Source organism: Ursus arctos, unplaced genomic scaffold (assembly GCF_023065955.2).
Source record: "Ursus arctos isolate Adak ecotype North America unplaced genomic scaffold, UrsArc2.0 scaffold_34, whole genome shotgun sequence".
NCBI lineage: Eukaryota > Metazoa > Chordata > Mammalia > Carnivora > Ursidae > Ursus > Ursus arctos.
Window position 1 is genome coordinate 2540575 of NW_026623030.1, and position 15557 is coordinate 2556131.

The 15557-nt window shown below is 50.5% G+C and overlaps 1 protein-coding gene across 5 annotated transcripts; it reads right to left on the reverse strand.

Annotated features, from left to right (window-relative positions):
- Window positions 1-173: 173 nt before the first annotated feature.
- LOC113247073 (glutathione S-transferase theta-2B-like) lies at window positions 174-14610 on the reverse strand. 5 transcript variants are annotated; one of them, XM_057306040.1, is made up of 8 exons: window positions 14118-14610; window positions 10500-11271; window positions 7639-7723; window positions 6903-7060; window positions 2550-2637; window positions 1481-1631; window positions 1221-1394; window positions 174-893 (listed from the first exon to the last, which is right to left on the reverse strand). In XM_057306040.1, the coding sequence occupies exons 4-8, from the start codon at window positions 7012-7014 to the stop codon at window positions 684-686; spliced, it is 735 nt and encodes a 244-aa protein (XP_057162023.1). In that variant the 5' UTR covers window positions 7015-7060; window positions 7639-7723; window positions 10500-11271; window positions 14118-14610; the 3' UTR covers window positions 174-683. The 5 variants fall into 5 exon arrangements, with proteins under 5 accessions (XP_057162023.1, XP_048077502.1, XP_048077508.1 ...); XM_048221545.2 differs by having other exon boundaries at window positions 6903-7118; window positions 14118-14297; XM_048221551.2 differs by adding an exon at window positions 10098-10169 and having other exon boundaries at window positions 174-797; window positions 6903-7723; window positions 14118-14297.
- Between the last annotated feature and the right edge of the window lie 947 nt (window positions 14611-15557).

A 15557-nucleotide genomic window follows, 5' to 3' on the forward strand; every position in this document is an offset into this window, starting at 1 on the left:
TATTGCCCTGATGACAACGTGATACACTGACTTGTTATCTGTGAGGTTACTTTGATTAACTGTGGTGAAGGTCACTGGGACACACTTTTATTACATACATATAATATAATACGACAGTGCAATAAAACCGATCATTCTTGGTTTCTTATTCAAGTGTCTGAGTCTTCATTATATTTTTTTAAGATTTTATTTATTTACTTAGAGTGAGAAAGAGAGAGCAAGCGTGCAAGTGGGAGGAGGAACAGAGGGAGAGGGACAAGCAGACTCCGTGCTGAGTGTGAGCTGGACACAGGACTTCATCTCAGACCCTGAAATCATGATCTGGGCCGAAGTCAAGAGTCAGAGGCTTAACCGACTGAGTTGCCTAGGCACCCCAAGTCTTCATTATATTTAAAAGACCAATGACATTTGCTGATTTGAAGTCGATTTGTTTTTCTTCATGCTATTGAATTTTCGGAGCTCTTTATATGTGGTGGATTTTAGTCTTCTATTGATTACGTCTGCTACACCTGAGAAACAGCACTGCCAAGGGCATCAGGTGTCCTACCTGTACAGAGCTCCTTCAGGAGTCAGAAACAAGAGATTGAGGCAAGATAGGCTGAAAAAGGACAAGTAAGAAACTAAGAATGAATCTTTATTGCTAATCTCCTGGCCTCCAACCATCAGCCCCCCTTCCAGGCTCTTCAGGGGATCCTGGAAATACGAAGCAGCATACACGGATGGACTTCTGGGGGCGGGGTTGGGACTTTTTTGTTGACCGCCTGCTCCAGGATGTTCAAGATGGGACCACGGGTCTCCTGCAACAGATCAGAACCCAGGAAAGCCTCCACTCGCTCACGCCACGCTGCTAGTCTCGGCCGTCCCTCAAACAGGTCACAGCCAACAGCAACAGGCTGCAGGGACAAGGAGGGGAGAGTTACAGTGATGCTGAGGCCCACCATGCCAGAACCAGTAACACATGTGCCAGGGCCGTTCCCCAACCCCCATGGGAGGCCCAGGCAAGTGTGGCCAGCCTCAGGGCCCGAGAGCACCAGCACGAAACACCACGCCCAGGAGGGAAGCAGAAGGGCAGGGCGAAAGCGCCAGTTTGGACAGCAACTTGCTCTGTGATTCTGGGTAAATTCCCAGCTTTCCCTAGGCCTGCCTCAGTGTTCCTGTCTACAGAGGAGGGGATGGGAGGTTGCTGCCCAGAGAGGCCGCCCCGCAGGCCCAGCTCACACCTGCAGCAGCTCCTCCAGCGCCATGAGGTCGGCCAGCGACACCTGCTGGCCGGCGACAAAAGCCCGGTCCCCCAGGAACTTCTCCTCCAGCTGCTGCAGCGCCAGGTCCATGAAGGTCTTGTTACGCTGCACCTTCTCCTCAGGCACATGGACCCCAATGAGCGGTGCCATCACCTGATGTGCAAAGGGTGGGCTCAGGCCGCGGTCCCCGCCTCCTCCCAGGGCCCGCACCGCCAACAGCCCCGGACGGCTCTGCTCACCTGGGTCCACAAGGGCACGCCGAAGGTGCCCCGGATGCAGTCCGCATGCCAGCCCAGGTACTCGTGCACGCGAGCCCGGGCCCGAAGGTCCGATGGGTACCAGTGGTCCGCCGTCTGGTACTTAGAGCTCAGGTAAATCAGGATGGCAGAGCTAGAGATAAGGGCAGGCGCAGTGGCTATGAGGACCCTGCTTCGTGGCCTTTCTCCTCAGCGGCTCCCAACCCTCAGTGGGGCTCTGGGGCTTCTCTGTACTTGACGGCCTCCCCTCCCATCTGCCGCTCCCTGGGCGCTGCCTCCTCTCTCTCCCCTGCCTGTACCCTTCCGAGTCTCCTTCCTTTGCTGTCTCAAGCATGGACGCTTGGCCAGACCGTCCACTTTGCCCTTTAAGAGGCTTATCTCCGTGACACCACAGCCGCTGCCCTGGGAGGCACAGATGTGCTTTCTCGTCTGCGTGTGAGGAAGCTAAGGGTCAGAGTAATTAAGCGACTTATCCGAGGCCACACAGCTCAGAAAAGGTTCTCTGGGCCTCTGGAATCTTGCATCGAGTCCCCTGCATGTCCAAGTGTATGGGTTGGGGACCTGGGGGGTCGGGGGGGAAGCATGTCCTCAGATCTGTCATGGGTCCCCTCTGACAGGTCCTCCGGCCATCAGTCTTGTAGCCGCCTGACCTCTTGTCCTCCACCTGCCTGGTGGCTGGCCCTCACCATGAGTTGTCCCCTCAGGCCCTGGCAGACTCTGGAGAGTAGCCTAAGGAGTCAGGAGAGGCCCTTCCAGCTTCCATGTGTTGAACCTGGTCTCTGTCCAACTGGACAAGTGCCCCCATGTCCTCTTCTAGTGCCCCTCAGTCTGGGGGTACAGAGGCCCTGGGGTCCAGAAGAGGAGGCTGAAGACAAGAGAAGTATAGCGCTATGTGGCATCAGCCCCCGGAGAATCCCGGTCACCTCCAACCCCAGCTGTCAGGTCTCACCACACCCCTCCCTCTGCCCTCACCTGCCACATGGGGTCTAAGAGGGCACACAGCAGGACAGCCAGAGGCCAGGTGGGCTGGGGGCTTAGGGAAAGAAAGCACCTTTCAGTCAAGATGAAGTCGCCATCCTTGAGGGTGGGCACCCTCCGCAGGCTATTAATCTGAAAGAACTCCTTGCTCAGGTGCTGCCCTGTGGAGAAAGAAGTCAAAAAAGGCCTTCACAGCAAGAAACACAGCCGCTGTGCCCTCCTTCTCCCTTCCGCAGCCAGAACCCCAAGTCCAGCCTGGGCGAAGCTGTGTGGGGCCACAGCTGGGCCTTGGGACCACAAACGGGGATGGCCTCCCTGCCCTGCCGCCTCCCAGGATGGCTGAGGGGTTTCAGGAGCGCAGCCAGGTGCTCCGGGTGGGTGAAAGGGAGTTATTCGGCCAGGTCTGGGGTGAGCGGGAGGAAGGGAGGCAAAGAGGCGAGGCTCAGCAATTCCCACCTCTAAACTCTCACGTGGTGGCCAGCTCCCCAGGGTCTTTAGGGCTTTAGGACTCTAAATACAGGCTTTCAAGTCAGGAAAATCCGGCTCAGTATTTACTCCCCATCCCACAGAGTAGAAGTAACATTATCCTCCTTCTCAGAGGGGAAAGCTAAGGTTCAGAGAGGGCCTGCTACCTGTCCAAGGCCACACAGCAGAGGGCAATCTCTGCAAAGGCAAAAGAAATGTAGATTAAAATTAAATTTCCTTACAACTTGCAGCCCTTTGATAAATACCTGAGACAGGCAGAATGTGACTTTCCTCAAAGAACTCACCACTGCCTTGATGTCATGCTTTGCTAGAGGCCCAAAGCAACCTCAGCTTGACGAGAGCCAGACCTCCAGGATCCTGCTAGTCTTTAAATCCCTTTGCAGAGGCGTCTGGGTGGCTCAGTCGGTTAAGCGTCTGCCTTCAACTCAGGTCATGATCCCAGGGGCCTGGGATCCCTCAATTCCATGAGCCCCACGTTGGGCTCCCTACTCAACAGGGAGTCCGCTTCTCTCTGTGTCCTTCCCCCCACTAATGCTCTCTCCCACTCCTGCTCTCTCTCTTTCTCTCTTCCTCTCAAATAAATAAATAAATATTTTTTTTAAAATAAAGAATTTTTAAATCCCTTTAGGGACTCCCTTTATCTCTACTAATCCCCCAATTCCAAAATATATAATCAGTTGCACCTTACAACCACAGTGCAGCTCTTTCTCCCTATAGTCCCTATGCTTTAATAAAAGCACCTTTTTTAAAAAAATGTTTTAAGATTAGCTATTCTAGAGGGAGAGGGAGAGAGAGTCTCAGACGCCACACTGTGCTCTGAGCCCGCGGGTCTCGATCTTACGAGCCTGAGTTCATGACCTGAGCCAAAGTCAGGTGCCACCTCCAGCTGGGTTTTAATTCAATCAGGTACTGGTTTCAGCTGGCTCCAGGCTGAGGTTTCATGGCCAGAAGTGGCTCGACCAGAGATGTGAAGGGGATCACCTTGGACCAATGAGGAGGAAACCTCAGATGGGAGTCTTAAGATTGGCAGCCATGCTAGCGACTTAGGTGGCTGTCCCGTGCCCAAGAAAGACAACTTTGAATAAGAATAGAAATAAAGAGAGAGCATCAAGCTTCTAGATCTTATTACCATTCTGGCCAGGGTACTACCTTCCAGCCAAAAGGCAGGCTTTTTTCCTCCCCTTAGAGTAGCCATGGGCTAGAGGATTGCAGCCTGAGCAACTGACATGCAAGTGTTCCAACAAGACGATGCTCCTTGAAGAGCCCCAGGAATGACAGTAAAGGAAGAGAAGAGGAAGTACTCACCAAGTCTACACAGAGGCTCAGAGTCCAGATGAGAAGACTCAGGCCCCATGATCAGGGTCCAAAATGAAGGGATATGGTCTGGGAGCGAATAGTCAAGAAATAATTCTTGAGATGTTTTTGGTGCAAAAAGGTGTTTTTATTAAAGCACGGGACAGGACCTGTGAGCAGAGCTTCACTGAGATTGTAAGGAGTGATTGGTTATATCCTTTTAAGTTGGGAGAGGATAGAGACAAAGGAAGTTTCCAAAAGGATTTTCATATGTTAAAGTAGACGTACAGGATTCTGAAGGTCTGGCTATTGTCAAGCTAAGGTTGCTTTTACCTCTAGCACAGCACGAACATTAAGACATAGATCAATGGAACAGAACAGAGACTCCAGAAATGGACCCTCAGGGGCGCCTGGGTGGCTCAGTCGTTAAGCGTCTGCCTTCGGCCCAGGGCGTGGTCCCGGCGTTCTGGGATCGAGCCCCACATCAGGCTCCTCCACTGGGAGCCTGCTTCTTCCTCTCCCACTCCCCCTACCTGTGTTCCCTCTCTCGCTGGCTGTTTCTCTCTCTGTCAAATAAATAAATAAAATATTTAAAAAAAAAAAGAAAGAAAGAAAAGAAATGGACCCTCAACTCTATGGTCAACTAATCTTGGACAGATTAGGAAAAAAATATCCAATGGGAAAAAGACAGTCTCTTCAATAAATGATGCTGGGAAAATTGGACAGCTACATGCAGAAGAGTGAAACTGGACCACTCTCTTACACCATACACAAAGATAACCTCGAAATGGATGAAAGAGCTCAATGTGAGACAGGAATCCATCAAAATCCTAGAGGAGAACATAGACAGTAACCTCTTCGACATCAGCCACATCAACTTCTTTCAAGACATGTCCCCAAAGGCAAGGGAAACAAAAGCAAAAATGAACTTTGGGGACTTCATTAAGGTAGAAAGCTTCTGCACAGCCAAGGAAACAGTCAACAAAACTAAGCGGCAACCCACAGAACAGGAGAAGATATTTGCAAATGACATTACAGATAAATGACTGGTATCCAAGATCTATAAAGAACTTCTCAAACTCAACACCCCAAAAAACAAATAATCCAGTCAAAAATGGGCAGAATGGGGCACCTGGGTGGCTCTGTCGTTAAGCGTCTGCCTTCGGCTCAGGGCATGGTCCTGGCATTCTGGGATCGAGCCCCACATTGGGCTCCTCTGCTGGGAGCCTGCTTCTTCCTCTCCCACTCCCCCTGCTTGTGTTCCCTCTCTCGCTGGCTGTCTCTCTCTGTCAAATAAATAAATAAAATCCTAAAAAAAAGGGGGGGGTAGAAGACATGAACAGACACTTCTCCAAAGAAGACTTACAGCTAACAGACACATGGAAAAATGTTCAACATCATTAGCCATCAGGGAAATTCAAATCAAAACCACAATGAGATACCACCTTACACCAGTAAGAATAGCAAAAATTAACAAGGCAGGAAACAACAAATGTTGGCGAGGCTGTGGAGAAAGGGGAATACTCTTACATTGTTGGTGGGAATGCAAGTTGGTACAGCCACTTTGGAAAACAGTGTGGAGGTCCCTCAGAAAGTTAAAAATAGAGCTACACTATGACCCAGCAATTGCACTACTGGGTATTTACCCAAAAGATACAGTTGTAGTGAAAAGAAGAGCCATATGCACCCCAATGTTCATAGCAGCAATGTCCACAATAGCTAAACTGTGGAAGGAGCCGAGATGCCCGTCAACAGATGACTGGATAAAGAAGATGTGGTTCATATATACAATGGAATATTACTCAGCCATCAGAAAGGACGTATACCTACCCTTTGCATCGAAGTGGGTGGAACTGGAGGGGATTATGCTAAGTGAAATAAGTCAAGCAGAGAAAGACAATTACCATATGGTTTCACTCATATGTGAAATATAAGAAACAGTGCAGAGGATCATAGGGGAAGGGAGGGAAAACTGAAGGGGAAGAAATCAGAGAGGGAGACAAACCATGAGAGACTCTTAACTATGGAAAAGAAACTGAGGGTTCCTGGAGGGGAGGGTGGAGGGGGTCCCTGGGTGATAGGCATGAAGGGGGACACCTGATGTGATGAGCACTGGGTGTTATATGCAACTGATGAATGACTGAACTCTACATCTGAAACTAATGATGCACTATATGGCGGCTAACTGAACATAAAAAAAAAAGTTTAAAGAATTCATCTGTGGGGATGTCTAGGGAGCACCCAACTCTTGGATTCGGCTCAGGTCCTGATCTCAGGGTCAGAGACGGAGCCCCATGAGGGTTCTATGCTGAGCGTGGAGTCTGCCTGAGGCGCTCTCTCTCTCTCCCTCTCCCCCTCCCGCCTATACACTCTCTCTCTAAAATAAATAAATACATCTTTAAAGAAGAAAAAGAAAAAGACAGTGTGAGTTCTTTGAGACCTGTCATGTTCTGCCGGTCCCAAGCACTTGTCAATGGGCTACAGGTTGTATGGAAATCTAATTTTTATCTATATTTCTTTTGCCTTCGTTCTCATCCTGGGGCTACGAGGGCGACGGAAATTGTTTGGAAGAAGAGGGAGCTGCGGGGCCAGGAGCCTGTGGCTCAGGCGGGAGCTGTGGACACCTGCAGAGCCGGCCCCACCCCACCTTTGAACACCTCCGTGGTGCACAGCTTGAAGGGGATGCCGTTCTTCTTGGCGAAGATGGAGACGGCGCGGCAAGGCTGGGACAGCATGTCCAGGTAGAGCTCCAGGCCCATCGTGGCGGCAGCGGGGACGCGACGGACAGCAGGTTCAGGACAGCAGCTGTGGCAGGACTGGGGCGCTCCGAGATACAGGGTCTCGGGCTCCACCCCCGTGGGGCCTCCACCAGTGCGCGTTAGCTCACTGCCCAGATAGTTGCCTATCCCGGCCCGCCCTCCCCGGGCTCCAGCTGGGACCCTGCCCGAGCGCTAGACTTTGTCCTTCCCGGAGGGGCCCGCCCGGCGCCGACCCCAGGCTTTGATCAGGAGATTCGCGCACACAGAGGCTAATATTTGGGGGCTGGGCGGCCTGCCTGCCCGCCCACATATCCCACCAGCTCCCGGTGCATTGCGTGCAGGGCGCGCTGGTGGGAAGGGGCAGACCGCAAGGAAGACGGCGCACGGTGGGAGGGGGCGGGACTGCTGAGACAGAGAGCGCGGGGAGGAGGGGGCGCACCGCGGAGAGAGAGATCTGGGAGGAAAGATCTTCAGGGGTGGCTGAGGGGGAGGGGGCGCAGCCTGGGGAGAGGGGCCCTCGGCGGAGAGGGAGATCTGGGAGGAAGGGTCTCAAGATGGGGCTCCCAGCGGAGATGGGGCGCGGAGGAGGAAGGCTTTGGGCAAGCTGGTACCTTGCCCACGTACCTGCCTGCTTTTCCGGTCGCCTGTGCCAGAGATCTTGGCAGGTCCCGGGCTTCACCCTGGCTTGGAAACGCCAGGGCTCCTGGACCTGGAAAACCCACAACCCATGGACATCAAAGAGTTTTGTTCCTGGACAAAAGGAAGGGTAGAGGATGACTGGGATACTCCGTCCGGTGGGTGGAAGGAACCTTAGAGGTCGCCCGGTGGGATAGCGTATTTGCAGGTGTGTCCCAGGTTGGTGAGAACCTAGGCTGGGAGATTAGATTTAGGAAAGAATTTTCTGCAGTCGGAGCTACCCACCAACAGAGCAGCTGGCGTGAGAAAGTGTGAGCTGCAGGTCGATGAGGGTGTGCGAAGGGAAAATGCCCAGATCAGGGAGACAACAGCCAAAAGCCAAAACATCCCTTTCCCCTTTCTTCTTCTCACTCCTCACCCTACCCTGGATGTGATCCCAGGCACAGCTCTGAGGGTCTAGGGCCTGCCACCCAGCTCTAGCCCAGGCTTTGAGAGTAACCCATCCCTCTGACCCGGCCGAGCAGGTGGATCAGAAGGCTTCCCTGGGATGTTTGAAGCTGGAATTCAGGAGAGAGGAAGTTAACATGGGCATCGTGGGTGATGTGGGAAGCAAAGGCAGAAGAAAAATCATTTAACTCCCTTACAGCGCACTGGCAAGTCCTTGAAACAGGCAGAGTGACCTTCCTCTAGGGACTCAACTTCCTCCGTGTTAATACTTTGCTAAGGGCAAAAGGCAACCTTAGCCCGACCTCCAGGATCCTGCGAGCCTACTGTAACATATAAAAATTGTTTCGGAAACTTCCTTTATCTTTATACCCCCCATGATACGTGTTGACAATCACCCCCCCAACATATGGCCCACCGATATACATCTGAAGGGTCTCACGACTAAGGTCTTATTAGACAGTAGTACATGACCTTTCCCCAACAACAGCTGGCCCCTCAAGGTCCTGGAAACCGTGCTTCCAAAATTCCTCAGAGACTTACGCTCTCCCTAACCCCCTGCCAACTTGAAAGTCTATAATGGGCCATTCCTCATGACCCCAGTGCAGCCCTTTCTGCCTATGGGTCCTGTCCCCGTGCTTTAATAAAATCCCTTTTTTGCACCAAAGACGTCTCAAGAATTCTTTCTTGGCCGTCAGCTTCGAACCCTAACATCTTTCTTACATACATGAGCTGGGGCCACTGGTGCGTTGGTCACAACTGCAACTCACTAGGCAGGCTGGCCTGACAGGAAGCAGCTTAGTCACAGAAAAAGAGAGTTGGAGAGAAAAGCAGCTTCTGACCCCAGCTCCCCTGTGGGCAAGCCGTACCTCTCCCCTTCCGACAACCGAGTTTTCCAGGGAATCCCTCCTTTTGCCTAAACCATTTGGCACTGAGTTTCTGTCCCTTCTAAGGAAAAGAATTCTGGCAGTCTGCAAGGAGTTCCAGGGGGTCCAGGGGCACAGTGGCAGAACTTAACTGAATTATGGCCTGCAGGTGTGTGGCAGGCAGAGTTTATAAACCATGAACTTGGATATTTACTTGAGATTTCCAAGCAAAGTGTTCAAGGTGTGTGGCCTGGTTTCTTCTTCCTCCTCTCAGTATAACATGTGAGCAGAGAGATTAATTGAGGGCAGAACTGTCAAGCAAAAGAGGAACCTGAACTGGATGATTTGGAGGGATCCTCAGCCTATCCAGATTGCAAGGATCCCTAAAATCAGGAGGCTCGCTGTCAGGAGAGCACAACCCGCCTCTGTCCTGGAGGTCGCGGATAGGTTTGATCCATGAACACCTGGGCTCCTGTGTGCTTCAAATGTGTGGGGTGTGGTGTGGGGGGAGGTGGGAGCACTGAGGGGGTATATGGTGGCGTTGGGGGGTGCATTTGTGGGTGGGGGTGTGGTGCGTGCACCCGCGTGTGTGTGCGCGGGGTGTGTGCCCGTGCACACACACTCATGCCGGGAGCATGGAGGGCACAGTTCAAAAAACCTGAGTTTAAATCGTGACCCTGTCACTCTTTAACTATGTGACCTGGAGCATGTCATGAACTTCTTTGAGTCCTGGTGTCCCTTGCTGTCAAATGGGATCATTCCTCCACTCAGACTCAGGTCTGTTGTAAGACATAATTTTCAAAATATCTGTATAAAATCACTGAGCCCTCTGCCTCAGTTAGATGCTAGCTTCTTTGCTTCTTTGTACCTGGTCTTTTTATCGCCATTTCGTGCGCTTATTTTCATATTGCTACAAAGTCCATCTACCTGTACTTTGAACAGCCGGATAATGTTCCATCAAGTATGTATACGTGTGTGTGTGTGCGTGTGTGTTTGATATACGGGCCTGATACAGTGATATTTGTTATGGCACTAAATTTGACTCTGCAAATAGGGACATGTGCCAATCTCTCTACCTTTGCATGTGACACCCTCCACCTGACTGGCACCTCCTCCCACTTCCTGTCCTCCTTCTACCTCTAAACTTCCAACACCATGACAGCAGTCAGTCCGAAGGAAGCAAACTCCCAGGCTTTGGATGAGATGCGCCTGCAAGCAGGGTCATTTTCAGCTTCTGTGTTGAAGATCCCCATGAGGCAAAGCTGGTAGAAGCCTCTAGAATCCCCTCCCATTGAAGTCGCACACGGCATGCTCAATTAGCCCCAACAGCAAGCTGTGGCAACATGTGTGAGATGTCGCCAACTAGAGGCTCCATGCCCAGGATTTTTCCTGGGGGGTGATCCCCTATCTGGCACATGTCCAAATGCCAGACTCCCAAGAGGAAAGAATAAACCATATTGGTTGTGCCAATAGTTTAGGCACAGTGAGTCACTCCTGATGGTCTGAAGTTAATTATGAAAAGCCTCTCAAAATACACACCTATGGAGGGCCAACCTTGAAAGCAGGCCTTTCCAAGAATAGCAATCAGGACTGTTACGGTAACTTTTCTGTGCGGTCTACCCCTCCGTCCTTAGCTGTGGTGTCTTCACAGCAAAATTATCATCAGTGGAACCCCACATGACTGGATGAGACCACTATGCAGTACTGATCTCAGCAATGTCTTTTTGGGGTCCTGGACTTAGCCGGTCACGAGAAAGCTCATTAACCATCAAGACCATCGTAGCAAGCCGGATGGTTTCCTCCTCCACTTTCTGTATGAGCCTTTTTTATCCAGTCCAAGGGATCGATGGAAACACAGCACAGCTCTGGCTCATAAACTGAAGCAAATCTGAATGCCTTCCAGGGCTGTCATTAAACTCAGGGCGCACACAAACACACACGCAAAAGCACAGTCCCAGAGGGCGCCCATGGTCCCCCTGGAAACAAACAGCTTAGTATTAGGGCACCCCAAGCAGGTCATGCATTTAGGCAGTCAGCCCCACACATAGCCTCCCACTGTGGGGTTCTGAGTCTGCATGATTCAGTCCAGCCCCTGGTTTCCGAGGGACAGCCTAGGGTGGTCAGTTCCTAGCCGTTTTGCTTGTCGGTGACACTAATTCATCCATCCTGAGTGTCGGCCACATCTGCAGGTGTTCTGTGTGGCACGTGCGGGAGCTGGAACCACCCCCATCTTCCACAGTCATTACTTGTCAGGTAGAACGATAGGCTCACATCTGAATTTGAAGGACTCACAGCAGCTTGGAGAGTTTTCCTTCAGGAAAAGGAGAAAGCTTCCAGGAACAAGGATCATGAATGCCCTCCCCCCTTTCCCTAACTCCCTCACACTTTCTCAGGTGCCTGTGTTTTGATGTTTTCCCTTGTAAAACTGTGGTGTCCCTGGTGCCTGGGTGGCTCAATCCATTAAATGTCTGCGTTCAGCTCGGGTCATGATCCTAGGGTCCTGGGATCGAGTCCCACAGCAACAGGCTCCCCACTCAGTGGGGAGTCTGCTTCTTCCGCTCCCCCTGCTTGTGCTGTTTCTCAAATAAATAAATAAATAAATAAATAAAATAAAAAAACAAAACTGTGGTGTCCCATTTACTAATCAAAACTTCATATCTCGGGGCGCCTGGGTGGCACAGCGGTTAAGCGTCTGCCTTCGGCTCAGGGCGTGATCCCGGCGTTATGGGATCGAGCCCCACATCAGGCTCCTCCGCTATGAGCCCGCTTCTTCCTCTCCCACTCCCCCTGCTTGTGTTCCCTCTCTCGCTGGCTGTCTCTATCTCTGTCGAATAAATAAATAAAATCTTTAAAAAAAAAAAAAACTTCATATCTCCCACTCTCATCCAGACCCACGTCTACAAAGACTGTTTGCAAGAGGGACAAAAGCATTTCCACAAAAGACATTTTTGTAACTTAACCAGAAAGATACATCACGTTCAGAAAATGATGAGGACAAAATCCTGAAGTTTCGACAATTTCATATGGGTTTACATAACCTCCCACCCCTTTTGCCCTGATGACTTAACCAGTGAGGAGCCTGGAAAAGATTAATCTTTTTCTGACAACAGCTGCTTTTAGGTCAGCTGCCTTCCTACCAGGTGCGTACCAGGGGCAAGGGGAGGGACAGAGAGTCAGATGATTGGCTTATTGACGCCAACTGCCCCTCCTCGGGAAAGCCATCGGCCACAATAGTGAGATAGCGGGAGAGCGGGGTCGGGAGTCCCATCTGGGCAGAGGGATCGCAGTCCCCGTGATGTGCCTTCTCCCGACTCCCAGCTTTTGGGGGATTCACACGCTGGGAACACAATCTCTGTATCTGAAATACACAGCAGAACAGCACATGGTCCAAACAGAAAATAAGCTCTTTTGTGTGCATCCATGATGTTTCCACGGTTGTTAAGAAGGAGACGGCAGACCCAAAATGGAATCACTTGGCTAAACCTCACATCAGCAAACCAAGACTTAATATCTAACCTAACTGCAGCTTCCAACCCCTGCAGGAATGTAACCATTAACCAGTCAACATGGAACTACGGGGTTAGCACTAGTGAGATAATCTGCGTGATGGACCTGTTCGTCCTCTTTAGAAGGCAAGTTTGCTGGAAACAATGCATTTTTGGCAAAATTTCCTTTTCCCACCACCTTTTCACGTTTAAGAACGTTTCCTTTCTAGGGGCGCCTGGGTGGCACAGCGGTTAAGCGTCTGCCTTCGGCTCAGGGCGTGATCCCGGCGTTATGGGATCGAGCCCCGCGTCAAGCTCCTCCACTATGAGCCTGCTTCTTCCTCTCCCACTCCCCCTGCTTGTGTTCCCTCTCTCGCTGGCTGTCTCTATCTCTGTCAAATAAATAAATAAAAATCTTTAAAAAAAAAAAAAAGAATGTTTCCTTTCTAGGGTGCCTGGGTAGCTCAGCAGGCCGTGACCCCGGGGCCCTGGGATCAAGCCCCTCGCCAGGATCCCTGCTCAGCGGGGAGTCTGCTTCTCCCTCTCCTCCTGCCCTTCCCCCTGTTCATGCTCTCTGTCTCTCTCAAATAAATAAATAAAATCGAAAAAACAAAACAAAACACACCTTTCCTTTTCTTTAGAGAGCCGGAGCTCCTTTCTACTTGCTAGAAGGGATGCTATCTACTTCATGAATTGTTGAATAAAGCCAATTTGGTCTTTAAATGTCCTCAGTTGAGAGGCATCTGGGTGGTTCAGTGGGCTAAGCGTCCAACTCTTGATTTCGGCTCAGGTCATGAGCTCAGGGTGCTGAGATTGAGCCCTGCATCGGGCTCTATGCTGAGTGAGGAGTCTGCTTGAGATTCTCTCCCTCTCCCTCTCCACCTTCTCCTCACCTCCCAACTTGTGCACGCACGAAGGCATGCTCTATCTCTCAAAAAAATAAAAGATGGGATGGGGCGCCTGGGTGGCGCTGTCGTTAAGGCGTCTGCCTTCAGCTCGGGGCGTGATCCCGGCGTGCCGGGATCGAGTCCCACGTCGGGCTCCTCTGCTGGGAGCCTGCTTCTTCCTCTCCCACTCCCCCTGCTGTGTTCCCTCTCTCGCTGGCTGTCTCTCTGTCACATAAATAAATAAAATCTTTAAAAAAAAATAAAAATAAAAATAAAAATAAAAGATGGGGCACCAGGGTAACTCGGATGGTTAAGCATCTGCCTTCGGCTCAGGTCATGATCTCCAGGTCCTGGGATTGAGCCTCCTGTCCGGCTCCCAGCTCAGCTTCTCCCTCTCTCTCTGCCCCTGCCCCTCCCCCAGCTTTACTCTCTCTCTCTCTCTCTCTCTCAAATAAATAAATCTTTAAAAAGAAGAAAAAAGATAATGAAAATGCAGCATAGGGGACAAGATAGATAGCCTCTGTTAACAAAGACCGCATCTCTGACAAACATTGCTGAAATGTTTTGCTGACCCGGACCAGGGAAGGAAACGACCAGTACCCAGAACACAAACAAGTTCTTCGATCTTGAAATGAACCCAATGCCTGAGAAACCCGCAGCCCTGACGCTCTTAACCCTTGATTGTTTTGCCCTTAAAAACCCTCACTTATAAGCCATCAGGGAGTTTGGGACTTTTAAGTACGTGCTCCCAATCCTAGGTAATGCCACATCAATGAATAGCTCACCTTTTTCACCCAAAAGCTCCGAGTCGGCTTTTGGCTTCTGGCATATTGGGCTGAAGAACAAATTCTCTGTGCTTTGGTTGCATAAGCTGGGCACAGCTTCTGCTCGGACTACATCAGGTCACAGCCCAATGTATCGGATTGCACTTAGAGTCAACTCTGGGCAATTCAGGTTGGATCTGTGACTCAGGATTCCCAAAAAGCTGCTGGCGGCTTTCCTTCCAGAGAGCGGGGGTGGGTTCTGAATCCAAATGGCAAGTAAGGTTTCCCTGGGCCCTTTTTACTTGGTCCAGCTTCGAATCTGAATTAACCCCTACCCTCGCCAGAAAAAGATACGTCCACCAGACTGGAGAGTCACCGGCCTCAAAGGATCACACACCTGATTTTACAAGAGCTCTTGAGCAAAGCGAACACTTTTTGAAAGCTCCAAAAGTGTATCTCCATGTGGAGATCGCCATGGTTCTCTCCATCATCCTTTTTTCCGGAGGCTCCAAAAGGCAAAAGACAGCAGCTATGAAGATTTATTATTTTTTTCAAATACTCAAAAGAATGGAAATGTTAACTGGCCCACCGGCAAAAAGCAAGGAAGTTGTGCCCCATAATCCTTTTTCTTCCCAGCTTTCCCTGACTGGGATGATCCCTCTAGCATTTATGAAATTAAAGTATATAACATTTTATATCAATTCTACCAGAGATCTAGATTGTTAGAAAGAAAACCACAGGCCCAAAAGGGAGTCACTTATGTTAGGGGCCCCATGTGAGCAAACCAAGACTTAACACCTAATTTAAGTGCAGTCCCAGCACCCCAGGACGGTAACCTTTAACTGATCAATGTGGAGTTTGCTGGTCCACACTAGAAAACTGGTCATCCATAACCCATTCCATTCCCCTAAGGAGAGTGATCTTGCCTAAAACAATGGATTCTCTGGTAATAATTGCCTTTCTTTCTGCTCCCTCTCTACCTTGAAAAAACCTTTCCTTTACCGCAGCTCCACGGAGCCCCTTTCTGTTTGCTAGATGGGATGCTGCCGGACCCCAGAATCATTTAACAGGCCAGTCCGATCTTTTACATTATTCAGTTGCATTTTGGTTGTTTAACAAAGTCAAATAGCCACAAAATACAAAGCCATTTTTTAAAGCCCCCCTCTTTTGTTTTCCTCATTGCAAATATGCTTAAACCCTTGGCGGCCAATCCAGCATTTACTGGTTTAACATTATAGGCTCTAGGGAAGGTCCAGGCTGGAATCCAAGAGAACTGCAGCTGGGATGAAGAAGGCTGGAATTGGAATGTTGTTTTTTTCCTCCTCTGGCTAATGGAAAATTTTGCATCAGCCCTGTGAACCGATTAACCCTTTTCTCCCCCTTCTTATCTGGAGGAACAGCAGTGCAAGCTTCCAACGTCTTTGGCCCTTCCAAAGCTTACCTTTGAGAATATGGGGGGGG